This window comes from Salvelinus namaycush, unplaced genomic scaffold (genome assembly GCF_016432855.1).
Source record: "Salvelinus namaycush isolate Seneca unplaced genomic scaffold, SaNama_1.0 Scaffold723, whole genome shotgun sequence".
Classification (NCBI taxonomy): Eukaryota; Metazoa; Chordata; class Actinopteri; order Salmoniformes; family Salmonidae; genus Salvelinus; species Salvelinus namaycush.
In genome coordinates, this window is record NW_024061446.1 from 9,287 (window position 1) to 25,866 (window position 16,580).

The window sequence follows — 16,580 nt, forward strand, 5'->3', positions numbered from 1 at the left end:
CATAATAGGACTTCCTCAGAGTCACAAGGAGTTGGTATCAGTGTCATTCGGACCTGTTAGTGTCATCAGGACCTGAGCCCTAGGACCACGCATTTCTAGGGAGTTTTTCCTAGCCGCCGTGCTTCTACACCTGCATTGCTTGCTGTTTGGGGGTTTTAGGCTGGGTTTCTGTACAGCACTTTGAGATATCAGCTGATGTAAGAAGGGCTTTATAAATACATTTGATTTGATCAGTCTCTGGACTTCGGTGCTTGATGAAGGTCACTGTTGACCCAAACATCACCGTGTTCTGTATCTTTTCTGTTTCTATGGCGGGAGAGACACTTATTCTGTCCACTTCTAAGAGGGGTCTGTCCCATATCACATATAATCAGCTATCAAAGGCTCCTCTGTTAGTGTTCCTCTGTGGATAATACAGAGTCTCCAGTCACACAAGGTAAACAGATGTACTGGCAGACTTCAGGAGAGGAGAAATGTTGTAGCCCGACTCAGATCTGTTTCTAGCCTGAGTTCCAGATCGGTTTGTGTTGTCATTTCCACAGTTTCATACTGTTCGGCTTCGATTGGCCGTTTCCAGCTTTGCTGAGTGAAAATGACCGTGCTTCATGAACACGCAGGGCGAGGAGAGAGAGGGAAACTGGGGCACTATCATCCACCAGGAGAGCGAGGGAAACTTAGGCACTATCCTCACTATCCTCCACCAGGAGAGAGAGGGAAACTGGGACACTATCATCACTATCCTCCACCAGGAGAGAGAGGGAAACTGGGGCACTATCCTCACTATCCTCCACCAGGAGAGAGAGGGAAACTGGGGCACTATCATCACTATCCTCCACCAGGAGAGAGAGGGAAACTGGGGCACTATCATCACTATCCTCCACCAGGAGAGAGAGGGAAACTGGGGCACTATCATCACTATCCTCCACCAGGAGAGAGAGGGAAACTGGGGCACTATCATCACTATCCTCCACCAGGAGAGAGAGGGAAACTGGGGCACTATCATCACTATCCTCCACCAGGAGAGAGAGGAAAACTGGGGCACTATCATCACTATCCTCCACCAGGAGAGAGAGGGAAACTGGGGCACTATCATCACTATCCTCCACCAGGAGAGAGAGGGAAACTGGGGCACTATCATCACTATCCTCCACCAGGAGAGAGAGGGAAACTGGGGCACTATCATCACTATCCTCCACCAGGAGAGAGAGGGAAACTGGGGCACTATCATCACTATCCTCCACCAGGAGAGAGAGGGAAACTGGGGCACTATCATCACTATCCTCCACCAGGAGAGAGAGGGAAACTGGGGCACTATCATCACTATCCTCCACCAGGAGAGAGAGGGAAACTGGGGCACTATCATCACTATCCTCCACCAGGAGAGAGAGGGAAACTGGGGCACTATCATCACTATCCTCCACCAGGAGAGAGAGGGAAACTGGGGCACTATCATCACTATCCTCCACCAGGAGAGAGAGGGAAACTGGGGCACTATCATCACTATCCTCCACCAGGAGAGAGAGGGAAACTGGGGCACTATCATCACTATCCTCCACCAGGAGAGAGATGGAAACTGGGGCACTATCATCACTATCCTCCACCAGGAGAGAGAGGGAAACTGGGGCACTATCATCACTATCCTGTTCTTTGATGTCTTATGTTAGCCATGTGTTAGCCTTTACCTTATATGACCTGCAGGAATGTAGTATGATTTCCCACATTGAGATATAATATCACACTGTTCTCTTTAATTGTGTAATTTACCCTATAGATGTAGCCTATGAATTCTCGATATATTACAATGCCACAGAATTGTCCAAATAATACCTTTTAAACACTTACAGATGTTCTTCCAACTGATCTGAGTGAGTTTACCTCAGCTGGCCTACAGTATATGAAACAACCAGACGTTCAATGCTGAGGAACCAACACAATGTACCACTGCCGTCTGCTCCATCCCTTTCAACAGCGTCAACACACACCGCTCATTCCTGACTATATAGCGCCATCTACAGGACAGTGGCTCAGAGAGGAGAGCCATGTTCATTTCTTTATGGCAACAATATGTGGCAGTATATACTTTATAATATATCTCATTGCTCACGTGTGTGTTTGTGTCTCTGTCTGTCTGTCTGTCTGTCTGTCTGTCTGTCTGTCTGTCTGTCTGTCTGTCTGTCTGTCTGTCTGTCTGTCTGTCTGTCTGTCTGTCTGTCTGTCTGTCTGTCTGTCTGTCTGTCTGTCTGTCTGTCTTGGATCCTAATGAGGGTGTTTGAGTGACAAATATATTAAACATAAACATCCCCGCATGTCCTCTCTTCTCCTTCCCCTCCTCTCCCTATTCTTGAAAACGCAACCCTAGTCAGAGATGGTCGCCTCGCTTCAGGTCCTTAGGAAACTATGCAGTTATTTGGGTTTTTTTTATGTATTATTTCTTACATTGTTAGCCCAGGAAACCTTAAGTGTTATTACATACAGCCGGGAAGAACTATTGGATATCAGAGTGACGTCAACTTACCAACATTACCACCAGGAATACGTCTTCCCGAAGCGGATCCTTTGTTCGGACCTCCACCCTGGACATGTGATCGTATCCCAGAGGCCCAAAACAACATGGTCGCCGCAGGAGAGGCAGACGGAGCGGCCTGCTGGTCAGACTCAGAAGGCGAGCGCACCATCCATATTGGCAAGGCGACTGGAAACATGACCGAATACAAACGGTGCAGCTATTCCCTCCACAAGGCAATCAAACAATCAAAGCGTCGGTATAGAGACAAAGTAGAGTCGTAATTCAACGGCTCAAACACGAGCAATTCAACAGCTCAGACACAAGAGGTATGTGGCAGGGTCTATAGTCAATCACGGATTACAAAAAGAAAACCAGCCCCGTCGCGGACCAGGATGTCTTGCTCCCAGACAAATTAAACAACTTCTTTGCTCGCTTTGAGGACAATACAGTGCCACTGACACGGCCCATTACCAAAGCCTGTGGGCTCTCCTTCACTGCAGCCGACGTGAGTAAAACATTTAAACGTGTTAACCCTCGCAAGGCTGCAGGCCCAGACGGCATTCCCAGCCGCGTCCTCAGAGCATGCGCAGACCAGCTGGCTGGTGTGTTTACGGACATATTCAATCGCTCTCTATCCCAGTCTGCTGTCTCCACATGCTTCAAGATGGCCACCATTGTTCCTGTACCGAAGAAAGCGAAGGTAACTGAACTAAATGACTATCGTCCCGTAGCACTCACCTCTGTCATCATGAAGTGCTTTGAGAGACTAGTCAAGGACCATATCACCTCCACCCTACCTAATACCCGAGACCCACTCCAATTTGCTTACCGACCCAATAGGTCCACAGACGATGCAATCGCCATCACACTGCACACTGCCCTAACCCATCTGGACAAGAGGAATACCTATGTAAGAATGCTGTTCATTGACAACAGCTCAGTATTTAATACCATAGTACCCTCCAAACTCGTCATTAGGCTCGAGACCCTGGGTCTCGACCCCGCCCTGTGCAACTGGGTCCTGGACCTTCTGACGGGCCGCCCCCAGGTGCTGAGGGTAGGAAACAACATCTCCACTTCACTGATCCTCAACACTGGGGCCCCACAAGGGTGCGTGCTCAGCCCCCTCCTGTACTCCCTGTTCACCCATGACTGCGTGGCCACGCACGCCTCCAACTCAATCATCAAGTTTGCAGACGACACAACAGTAGTGGGCTTGATTACCAACAACGACGAGACAGCCTACAGGGAGGGGTTGAGGGCCCTCCGAATGTGATGTCAGGAAAATAACCTCACACTCAACGTCAACAAAACAAAGGAGATGATTGTGGACTTCAGGAAACAGCAGAGGGAGCACCCCCCTATCCACATCGACGGGACAGTAGTGGAGAAGGTGTAACGTTTTAAGTTCCTCGGCGTACACATCATGGACAAACTGAAATGTTCCACCCACACAGACAGCGTGGTGAAGAAGGCGCAACAGAGCCTCTTCAACCTCAGGAGGCTGACGAAATTTGGCTTGTCACCTAAAACACTCACAAACTTTTACAGATGCACAATCGAGAGCATCTTGTCGGGCTGTATCACCGCCTGGTACGGCAACAGCTCCGCCCACAACCGTAAGGCTCTCCAGAGGGTGGTGAGGTCTGCACAACGCATCACCGGGGGCAAACTACCTGCCCTCCAGGACACCTACACCACCCGATGTCACAGGAAGGCCATAAAGATCATCAAGGACAACAACCACCCGAGCCACTGCCTGTTCACCCCGCTATCATCCAGAAGGCGAGGTCAGTACAGGTGCATCAAAGCTGGGGACGAGAGACTGAAAAACAGCTTCTATCTCAAGGCCATCAGACTGTTAAACAGCCACCACTAACATAGAGAGGCTGCTGTCAACATACAGACCCAATCACTGACCACTTTAATAAATGCACTTAATAAAGATGTCATTAGTCACTTTAAATAACGGCACTTTAATAATGTTTACATATCCTACATTACTCATCTCATATACTGTATATAGTGTACTCTATACTTCATTACTCATCTCATTTGTATACACGGCTCTATACCATCTACTGCATCTTGCCTATGCCGCACGGCCATCTCTCATCCATATATTTATATGTACATATTCTTATTCATCCCTTTACACTTGTGTGTATCAGGTAGTTGTTGTGAATTTGTTAGATTACTTATTAGATATTACAGCGTTGTCGGGAACTAGAAGCACAAGCATTTCTCTACACTCGCATTAACATCTGCTAGCCATGTGTATGTGACCATTAACATCTGCTAGCCATGTGTATGTGACCAATAACATCTGCTAGCCATGTGTATGTGACCAATAACATCTGCTAGCCATGTGTATGTGACCAATAACATCTGCTAGCCATGTGTATGTGACCAATAACATCTGCTAGCCATGTGTATGTGACCAATAACATCTGCTAGCCATGTGTATGTGACCAATAACATCTGCTAGCCATGTGTATGTGACCAATAACATCTGCTAGCCATGTGTATGTGACCAATAACATCTGCTAGCCATGTGTATGTGACCAATAACATCTGCTAGCCATGTGTATGTGACCAATAACATCTGCTAGCCATGTGTATGTGACCAATAACATCTGCTAGCCATGTGTATGTGACCAATAACATCTGCTAGCCATGTGTATGTGACCAATAACATCTGCTAGCCATGTGTATGTGACCAATAACATCTGCTAGCCATGTGTATGTGACCAATAACATCTGCTAGCCATGTGTATGTGACCAATAACATCTGCTAGCCATGTGTATGTGACCAATAACATCTGCTAGCCATGTGTATGTGACCAATAACATCTGCTAGCCATGTGTATGTGACCAATAACATCTGCTAGCCATGTGTATGTGACCAATAACATCTGCTAGCCATGTGTATGTGACCAATAACATCTGCTAGCCATGTGTATGTGACCAATAACATCTGCTAGCCATGTGTATGTGACCAATAACATCTGCTAGCCATGTGTATGTGACCAATAACATCTGCTAGCCATGTGTATGTGACCAATAACATCTGCTAGCCATGTGTATGTGACCAATAACATCTGCTAGCCATGTGTATGTGACCAATAACATCTGCTAGCCATGTGTATGTGACCAATAACATCTGCTAGCCATGTGTATGTGACCAATAACATCTGCTAGCCATGTGTATGTGACCAATAACATCTGCTAGCCATGTGTATGTGACCAATAACATCTGCTAGCCATGTGTATGTGACCAATAACATCTGCTAGCCATGTGTATGTGACCAATAACATCTGCTAGCCATGTGTATGTGACCAATAAAATGTGATTTTATTTGACATGGCAGCAGCACAACATGGTTAGCAAGATATGTGACCTGTTGCCACAAGAAAAGGGCAACCAGTGAAGAACAAACACCATTGTAAATACAACCCATATTTATGCAGATTTATTTTCCCTTTTGTACTTAAACTATTTGCTCGTTGTTGCACCACTGTACATAATAATAATCTAACATTTGAAATGTCTCTTTTCTTTAATGTTTACTGTTAATTTCCGATAGTTTATTTCACCTTTATTTATTATCTATTCCATTTGTTTTGGCAATGTAAACATGTTTCCTACGCTAATAAATCTATTTTAATTGAATTAACTGAGCGACTTACACTTTTCCAGAGGGCTCTCAAGACTCCACCCCCTAGTAACCACCCTTGGCAACCAATCAGAATGGTCCGGGCCAAAGGTGTGAATGACTGGGGGGACGGTAGATTCTGCTGGGGGTTAGAGAATCCTAAAGTAGAACTCTAACTCCCATGGCGCCAGAGAGATGGTTTTATAGGACTATCTACACTCATGTTGCTGCCTCCATTAACATAAACAAGTAGATTCTTCACACAAAAAAAATACTTGATTTGGCGAGACAATAATATGCTGCAAGTTCAACAAATGCTTTTAAAAAACTCCTATTAGGCTTAGGAAGGTGTTCCTAATGCTTGGTATACATAGTGTATATCCCAATCATATCTCTCAGAACAGTACCATGGTCATTTTATTATTATATTAAGTGTGTAAGGAAACATATGAGACATTAGCTCTTTGGCCTAATAACCGAAAGGTTGCTAGATGGAATCCCCCTGAGCTGACAAGGTTATAAAAAAAACTGACGTTCTGCCCACTGAACAAGGCAGGTAACCCACTGTTCCTAGGCCGTCATTGTAAATAAGAATTTGTTCCTAACTGAGTTGCCTGGTTAAATAATGGTTTATAGAATATGCAATCTTAGCTTCTGCTACATATATACCAGCTCTAAAAACAGCCCTCTTATGTCCAGACCTGGCTTCAAATACTTTTTGAAATGAATACTTTATCTGGGCTTGATTGATCTTGCCTGGTCAATGGAACCAAATGAAAATAGTTTGAAAAGTGCAAACCCATCCTTAATATAGACAGGTTTGGCATGATTTCAACTAACAGACCGTCTCCTCTGCCGTGCCACAGCAACGTGGGAGTCTGATAGAGCAACCACGGACCATTCACATGCTGTCCTATATATAGGCCTGGCCTGTCTTGATTTCATCTGACCGACTATCGAACTCAGTGACTCTGCCACAGCAATATACAAGAGGTTTTCAGACTGAGAGACTGCGAGCGACACGATCACAGACCCGCCAATCGCAATCCTCTGCTTTGCAATGGCAACAAAATAGAAAAGTATTTCTGACTGACGAGCACTGGGTTTTAACAATAGAAGATTTACTTTGGAAGCAAACCTCCAGTGTCCTATCAAGAGTTGCTGGATATTTTCTCATATTCCGTTTGCTCAGTTGTTCATGCACCTTGGTTTGAAAGAGACTTTCTTTTCTATCCTTGATTTGAGCGACTGTGAAGCTCACTCCTCTCTGCCACACAGCAGCAACACAAGAGGCTTTCTGGGACATGGACTGGGAGGAAGGCAGAACCATGGAGGGACTGTCTATAACCCACTGGGTGAACAGCCCAGTCCGCCACCAGGCCCTGTTCCAAGGAAGGGACTTGGACGACTGTGTGGAGGACCATGACCTATTCGCCCTGCCCGGGCCTGCCTTCCCCGACCCTGGGGTAGTGAAGCCTGGCCCTGGGGTAGTGAGGCCTGCCCCTGGGGTAGTGAAGCTAGAAGCGGTCTGCGAAGGTACTGCCACATCCCAGCCCCAGCGGACTGAGCCTGTTTACCAGGTGCTTCTGGACGTGTCCCAGTTCAGACCTGAGGATATCATGATTCAGGTGTTTGAGGGATGGCTCTTGATCAAGGCTCAGCATGGAGCCAGAATGGATGAACATGGGTTTGTTACCCGAAGCTTCACCCGTCAGTACCCACTGCCTGAGAAACTACAGCATGCGGGGGATCTGAGGGCTCTGCTATGTCATGATGGGATACTGGTGGTGGAATCCAAGCAGAGAACACCTGTCAGGATACAACACAGTGAGGAGGACCCCTATTGATTATTGACTGTTGATTATTGACTGTTGATTATTGATTATTACTGTATTGATCAGGTAAGGATGAGGCCAGATCAGCTGCTACAGTACCACTAACATGAGTGATTGATTGATTCATTGTGTCTGTTATTTTCGTGTGAAGTTAAATTTTCAAATATTTCTCTAAACATTGTTATTGTAACATTTCTATCTGACGCTACTTTGCTATAAAAAGCTGTTGGTGCTAATGTTATCGAATTATATAACAGCAGTAATGATATATTTAAAAATCTATTTTCTGAAAATACGTTGTTTTTTTCCCCCTCCTCGCTTTAAAATGTTACTCCAACTCCTCTCACCTCAATTAAAACAATGATGTGTTTCATTTGAACAAAAATATGAAGTGTCTATTTAATTTGGTAAATAGACAGAGGAAGTTCCTCTCCAGTCATTGAAAACGTATGATATCTATGACTACAATGGGAATGTTAAGCATGAGGCTTTCAGCATCAGTGATCATGTTGTTTTTACAATACACATTTTATGAGATTGTTTAGAAATTGTTGAAGGAAGAGACGTAAAAATGTGAATAAATATTGTTATCAGATGTTATCGGTCTAAAGGCACTGCATCGCAGTGCTAGAGGCATCACTACAGACCCGGGTTCGATCCCGGGCTGTATCACAACCGGCCGTGATCGGGAGTCCCATAGGGCGGCGCACAATTGGCCCAGCGTCGTCCGGGTTAGGGGAGGGTTTGGCCAGGGGGGGGCTTTACAAGTAGGCTGTAATTGTAAATAAGAATTTGTTCTTTAACTGACTTGCCTAGTTAAATAAAGGTTAAATAAAAAATGAATGTCACGTGATGCGTCATGTCATGTAGACATAGTGTTCACGTCATGTAGACATAGTGTTCACGTCATGTAGACATAGTGTTCACGTCATGTAGACATAGTGTTCACGTCATGTAGACATAGTGTTCACGTCATGTAGACATAGTGTTCACGTCATGTAGACATAGTGTTCACGTCATGTAGACATAGTGTTCACGTCATGTAGACATAGTGTTCACGTCATGTAGACATAGTGTTCACGTCATGTAGACATAGTGTACACGTCATGTAGACATAGTGTTCACGTCATGTAGACATAGTGTACACGTCATGTAGACATAGTGTTCACGTCATGTAGACATAGTGTTCACGTCATGTAGACATAGTGTTCACGTCATGTAGACATAGTGTTCACGTCATGTAGACATAGTGTTCACGTCATGTAGACATAGTGTTCACGTCATGTAGACATAGTGTTCACGTCATGCAACGTGACACAGACACGTCAAGTGTCAGTTTGCTTGTAAATTTATTATGAACGATCTTACCATGAACGTCTTAAAAACGTCTACATGTACATGATTTTATTTTTAAAAATTAAATGGATTGCCAGAATAATCTAATCAATTTCATTTGTCGATTTAGCTAAAATAGACATATCACCTCAATACAAAAAAGGGCTTGTTTGTTGGAGGTAGAGGGAAGTATCTAGTGGCGCATTCAAAATAACTCGGAACTCGGCAATCTCTGACTTCCGACTTCAGTGCGTTCAAGACAACTTGGAGCCCGGGAAAAAACGAGCTCAGACTGGGATTAATTTTTGCTTTGACCGGTCGTCATCCAACTCGGAATTCCAATTCAGAAACTCTGGCATCTTTCTCTGACCTGAAAATCACTGATGTCACGATATGACCAAAAAGTCGGTTTATTGGTTTATTAAATGCTCCGCAATTTAGAATATTATTTGTAGGCTATGCCTACAAGCAAAAGACCAAAAAGATAGAATCGGTATGGGTCTATGCATAGAGCAAACAGCTTAACAGATAAACACTTTTTTTTTTTTTTCAGGAGAATCCCATTGAATCAGGCTATTCATTTCAGTAAAGTTTCGTGGTTACGCATAACCACCTGAGCCTAAACAGAAGCGAAAACACCCCAGCCTGTTTCGATCACAGATCATGATGAAACCTGAACATTTCAGCTGGTTGTCATTGATTTAGTCCACAATCGCATACAGATTTGATACACATGAAGACCTATATTTAATCTGGATTTGACAAACAATAGCCTGACTAGGAATCCTGACTTTTCCCCCACGTCATATTTGTTACCAATTAGGCTAATGTATTTATTTTCCTATTAATTTGCATAGACGAACCATTGCGATTAAATGTTATTTACCATCTTCTGCTTTTTATGAATAAACAGGCATCGGGGTAAAAAAATATATAATTTCAATGCTCCCCCCCCCACACATTAATCTGACTTACTTTACAGATCACAAAAGTCAGCTAATTTCCACTCCATTCATAGGCAAATACATTTGATTCATACACTGGCTTGTCTGGCTGGCATGTTTTCATTTTAAACAAGTCTTCCCATATTTACACTGAAATAATATTATTTTAGTAGTCCTCTACTATGACTTTTCAAAAACAAATCATAGTTCATTAGCACACCCTTGTGGTTGAATATATATCTATTGTACGTCCTACGATACAACAATGAATAATGTTGAATTAACAAATACCATCAAGGGATACGTTACAACTTACAATAATGAACACCTTCATGAAAACAGCTGTAAAAACCAATCTGGCAATATTTTAGATTTAAATATATAAATGTTAATATTTTTTTTTGTACATGTGTATCAATTTACTTTTAGATTTTATTGTACACTCACATGGCATCATAGACTGAGATACTGAATTCTGGTGTGTGGAATAGAGGGTAGGTGTAGTTCAGCCTTTCACTTGGTTTTCAACAGGCAGTCAGTCTTTGCGGTGCTCGTGTTTTTAGCTAATCTGTGCAGCTCACATTATGTGCGCAGTGTGATAGTGTTCTGGGTAACAGTGGGTTAACTGCCTTGTTCAGGTGCAGAACGACATATATTTACCTTGTCAACTCAGGGATTCGATCCATCAACTTTTTGGTTACTGTCCCAACACTCTAACCACTAGGCTACCTGCCGCCCCAGGTCACTTAACGTGACCCAGCGGTTGGCCTTGACGTGACCCAGCGGTTGGCCTTGACGTGACCCAGCGGTTGGCCTTGACGTGACCCAGCGGTTGGCCTTGACGTGACCCAGCGGTTGGCCTTGACGTGACCCAGCGGTTGGCCTTAACGTGACCCAGCGGTTGGCCTTAACGTGACCCAGCGGTTGGCCTTAACGTGACACAGCGGTTGGCCTTGACGTGACACAGCGGTTGGCCTTGACGTGACACAGCGGTTGGCCTTGACGTGACACAGCGGTTGGCCTTGACGTGACACAGCGGTTGGCCTTGACGTGACACAGCGGTTGGCCTTGACGTGACACAGCGGTTGGCCTTGACGTGACACAGCGGTTGGCCTTGACGTGACCCAGCGGTTGGCCTTGACGTGACCCAGCGGTTGGCCTTGACGTGACCCAGCGGTTGGCCATAACGTGACCCAGCGGTTGGCCTTGACGTGACCCAGCGGTTGGTCTTGACGTGACCCAGCGGTTGGCCTTAACGTGACCCAGCGGTTGGCCTTAACGTGACCCAGCGGTTGGCCTTGACGTGACCCAGCGGTTGGCCTTGACGTGACCCAGCGGTTGGCCTTGAGACTATTTGGAGATAACCCCTGGGCCAGTGTTGGTACTGCTAACAGCATGGCGATGCCGCCCACCACGAGGAGGAAAATGCAAATAGTTATAATGTGAGATTTTTATATTCTCCTTAAACGGATGGTGAGCCCAGCTAGGAGCGAAAGAGTAGGAAATTTTTGCAGGTCTCGCCTTCCTTTTGTCTTTCTTCCAAACCAAGGCATTAGCCCGGATGTTCAAAACATTTTGTCCCCTCGATTATCCTCCGGTGGCTCTCATTCTGTTTCTCCGGCACCTTCTCCATGTTCGGTCTCACCTTGATTTAATAATAGAAATAAATGCAATTATATTTTATGTTATTACAAATACATCTCTTATATATATCTCTTGGAAAGACAGAAAATAAATTAACAGCAGACATTTTTACCTGGTCAAAAACCTCCACATCCTTCTCAGTCGCTGCTTGAAGGTGGTCCTCGAAGGTATTCTGATCTGGTTCAACAACTTGTATCAGTGATAATAAAGTATATTATACAAAAACAACAATAGAAAAACACAAAGTCAATCACAAATGTTTCATACTACAGTATAGGCAATAATTTATACACAATTGCGTTGCTTAGCTCAGTAAACAGTTGCGGCTTCCGGTCCGTTGTCACGGCTGTCTTCCTCTTCTTCGTCTGAAGAGGTGTAACAAGGATCGGACCAATACGCAGCGTGGTAGAACTATGGTCAGAACGTGACGTCCGTACAGCAGGTGATAGGGGGAGTGTTCTGGAGGCCTGGACCCTGCTGTTGTGTGCAAAGATAAATACTTTCAGATTGTCCTCCCACCATTCCTGGTACCTGTCAAGGGACTTGCCCATGGCAGAACCCGTTGGTCCGTTAACCTGTCAAGGGACTTGCCCATGGCAGAACCCGTTGGTCCGTTAACCTGTCAAGGGACTTGCCCATGGCAGAACCCGTTGGTCCGTTAACCTGTCAAGGGACTTGCCCATGGCAGAACCCGTTGGTCCGTTAACCTGTCAAGGGACTTGCCCATGGCAGAACCCGTTGGTCCGTTAACCTGTCAAGGGACTTGCCCATGGCAGAACCCGTTGGTCCGTTAACCTGTCAAGGGACTTGCCCATGGCAGAACCCGTTGGTCCGTTAACCTGTCAAGGGACTTGCCCATGGCAGAACCCGTTGGTCCGTTAATCCAAATCTGCAGTCATCATACATCTACACATTACATATAACTCACTGTACTATCAATGTCAATTTCCCCCAAATTTTTTTTTACAAAATCTAAATTACTGGGGGCCAAGCTACATTTGGTTAACATCAAGCTAGTAAACTGTTAAATGCTATTTTCGTACAAACATTAACACTAACACATTTTATCGTGACATCGCATATTTACATATATTACCTGACCTAACTCTTTGTTGATAGAAAATAAAACAAATTGGATCCAAAAATGTTGTTGAAAAAAAAGGTACAGAAAGTTTGAACGCCATTTTAATAACCTTCTCTTACATGTAAAACCATTAGCAACCTAACCTAACTCCATTACTTTACAATGGGGAAAATACCCTTCCGTTTTTTACACGGGGAAAAACTGTACATTTCTAGCATTTATGGTTGAGATTTAATTAATAATATAAATATAAAACGACACACCTTATGACTTTCATTAACACGCAGGCGTCACACAGACGTTGGTATGATGATGGTATTATGTCTTGTCAGTCAGACGTTCAATATTAGGCGACAGCCACAGGGTGGTACGGTTGCCTAGACTTAATTCCGTCTCATATCACCCTCCATATCTACTCAGACTGATTACGTGCGGTTGTTGAATGCGAGAAGGGAGTGTGTGATGAGTGAGGCAGGAGCCACCACTGCAACTAGTCCCTTCAACTTTAAACGGCGAAGACTTGGACGAAATAACGGGATTTTATTGCACTTGTTATTATTTTTGAAATGTACAGTAGTAAAAGACAACTGGATTGCGAAGTAGATCGCTTAAGGAGGGGCATTTAGGAGGGAGTGTGCCTACAGAACTAGTGTAGTTTGTATATGCTAGCCCGTTAATAGTTTGCTGGCTATTTGTTTTGGAGCGCTAGACACTACAGAGTCATTTGTTGAACTATGGCGCTCAAGGCGAGGGCTTTATACGACTTCAATTCCGAAAACACAGGGGAGATATCATTAAAGGAACATGAAATAGTGAGTTTGTACAGCGAACAGGACATTGAAGGATGGCTAGAAGGGTCCAACGGCAAAGGCGAGAGAGGTCTCTTCCCCGCGTCCTACGTCGAGATACTGAATAACGAGACCGCGTCCACGTTTAACAACAGCACATCAGAGGATACTTACCCGGGATCCCGATACGACAATATTCCAACCGGAGATTTCGGGGACACCTCAAATAAAACATTAAATCAAATTGAAAACTTGTCCAAATCATCAACATCGTCTGGGTTGACAGCGTCCTCACCGCCTGCCCCAGCGCAGCAGCAGCGCGGTTACCAAGCCAGCCAGGGCAGCGATGAAGACTGGGATGATGACTGGGATGACACCTCGACGGTGGCTGACGAGCCCGGGGTTGTTGGGGGAAGTCACCAGGGGGACTTTGATGGCAACGGATCGTCTACATACAGCGTGTCAACATCGTCTATGTCCAGAAGTGGCAACGTTCAACCAGCCAAGAGCTCTGCCACGGTCAGTAGAAACCTCAATAGGTTTTCAACATTTGTGAAATCAGGAGGGGAAGCGTTCGTGTTAGGTGAGGCAGCTGGGTTTGTGAAAGATGGGGATAAGATATGTGTTGTAACGGGACAATACGGTCCAGAATGGCAGGAAAACCCGTACCCCTTCGCCTGTACCATCGACGACCCCACCAAGCAGACCAAGTTTAAAGGGATGAAGAGTTACATTGCCTACAAGCTGACGCCCACCCACACACAGATCCAGGTAAACAGGAGGTATAAACACTTTGACTGGCTCTATGCCCGGCTGGTGGAGAAGTTCCCTGTCATCTCGGTGCCCCACATCCCGGAGAAACAGGCCACGGGGCGGTTTGAAGACGACTTCATCTCTAAAAGGAGGAAAGGGTTGATATGGTGGATGAATCACATGACTAGTCACCCGGTCCTGTCCAAATGTGACGTTTTCCAGCACTTCCTCACTTGCAACAGGTAGGTTTCTCTTCGCTGCTCTCATCTCCTCGCCAATCTGTTTCTATTTATTCTCTTGTCAATTCCTTATGGAATTGTCCTGTCAAACATGACAATGAGTTGGCCAGAGCCCTTATACTACATTACGTGTTTGGAGAAATTAGCAAGCTAACTTTGATCAACTATTGAGTTCAACTCTGGATAAGAGGTACAGTGAAAGTGGCTCACCTTTTTTAGCCAGGTAGGTACATTTTCAATGGCAATGAATCCTTCAGAACGAACCTGTTCTCAGGCAGGCTAACTCAGGGATAACTCCATTTGTCCTGAATTAAGTGTCCGAGCTGTGAGTTGAGGACCAATGAAATCAGATTCCCTCCCTCTCGCAAATATTGCATCATCATCCACTTTCATTTTGAGGAAGACAACCCGATTTAAATATTTGAATAACGTTACACGTTTAGTAATGACAGAATACGTTTGAAACTTCACGTGCAGTAAAACTTGTGTATGACCTAATAACATGATTATTTTTTCGATATGTTTGGAGAAAAAATGTTGCTTGTACATTAGGTTTGAACACTATCCAGATTGTCACACCTTCATATCGACCTTGTGCCATCCCTGGATGTTTGGGTAATAATCGGCACTGAACACTAGGGGCGCTATTTTCATACCCTACTGAGCCTCTGTAATCTAGAAGATTAGCAATTCCAATGTAATGTAAAATCTCATAGCAAATGACAGTCTCTGACAAACTATTTGCAGGACAGACATTCCAGCTCATAACTTTATACCAGACATTCCAGCTCATAACTTTATGCCAGACATTCCAGCTCATAACTTTATACCAGACATTCCAGCTCATAACTTTACGCCAGACATTCCAGCTCATAACTTTACACCAGACATTCCAGCTCATAACTTTATACCAGACATTCCAGCTCATAACTTTACACCAGACATTCCAGCTCATAACTTTACACAAGACATTCCAGCTCATAAGTTTACACCAGACATTCCAGCTCATAACTTTATCCCAGACATTCCAGCTCATAACTTTATACCAGACAGTCCAGCTCATAACTTTATACCAGACATTCCAGCTCATAACTTTACACCAGACATTCCAGCTCATAACTTTACACCAGACATTCCAGCTCATAACTTTATACCAGACATTCCAGCTCATAACATTATACCAGACATTCCAGCTCATAACTTTATACCAGACATTCCAGCTCATAACTTTATACCAGACATTCCAGCTCATAACTTTATACCAGACATTCCAGCTCATAACTTTACACCAGACATTCCAGCTCATAACTTTATACCAGACATTCCAGCTCATAACTTTACACCAGACATTCCAGCTCATAACTTTACACCAGACATTCCAGCTCATAACTTTACACCAGACATTCCAGCTCATAACTTTTTCCCAGACATTCCAGCTCATAACTTTATACCAGACATTCCAGATCATAACTTTATACCAGACATTCCAGCTCATAACTTTACACCAGACATTCCAGCTAATAACTTTACACCAGACATTCCAGCTCATAACTTTACACCAGACATTCCAGCTCATAACTTTATACCAGACATTCCAGCTCATAACTTTACACCAGACATTCCAGCTCATAACTTTACACCAGACATTCCAGCTCATAACTTTATCCCAGACATTCCAGCTCATAACTTTATACCAGACATTCCAGCTCATAACTTTATACCAGACATTCCAGCTCATAACTTTACACCAGACATTCCAGCTCATAACTTTACACCAGACATTCCAGCTCATAACT

The 16,580-nt window shown here is 44.4% G+C and overlaps 2 protein-coding genes across 3 annotated transcripts in view; both read left to right on the plus strand.

Annotated features, from left to right (window-relative positions):
• The first annotated feature begins 7,466 nt into the window (after positions 1-7,466).
• On the plus strand, positions 7,467-8,009 carry hspb3 (heat shock protein, alpha-crystallin-related, b3). Its single transcript, XM_038987410.1, has one exon. The coding sequence runs from the start codon at positions 7,467-7,469 to the stop codon at positions 8,007-8,009; it is 543 nt and encodes a 180-aa protein (XP_038843338.1).
• Positions 8,010-13,494: 5,485 nt separating this feature from the next.
• The window catches only part of LOC120042588 (sorting nexin-18-like), a 32,715-nt gene continuing 29,629 nt past the window's right edge, over positions 13,495-16,580 (plus strand). For both annotated transcript variants that reach the window (XM_038987411.1, XM_038987412.1), the window contains exon 1: positions 13,495-14,787. In XM_038987411.1, the coding sequence (XP_038843339.1) occupies positions 13,739-14,787 (1,049 nt within the window). In that variant the 5' untranslated portion in view covers positions 13,495-13,738. The remainder of the gene's footprint in view (positions 14,788-16,580) is intronic.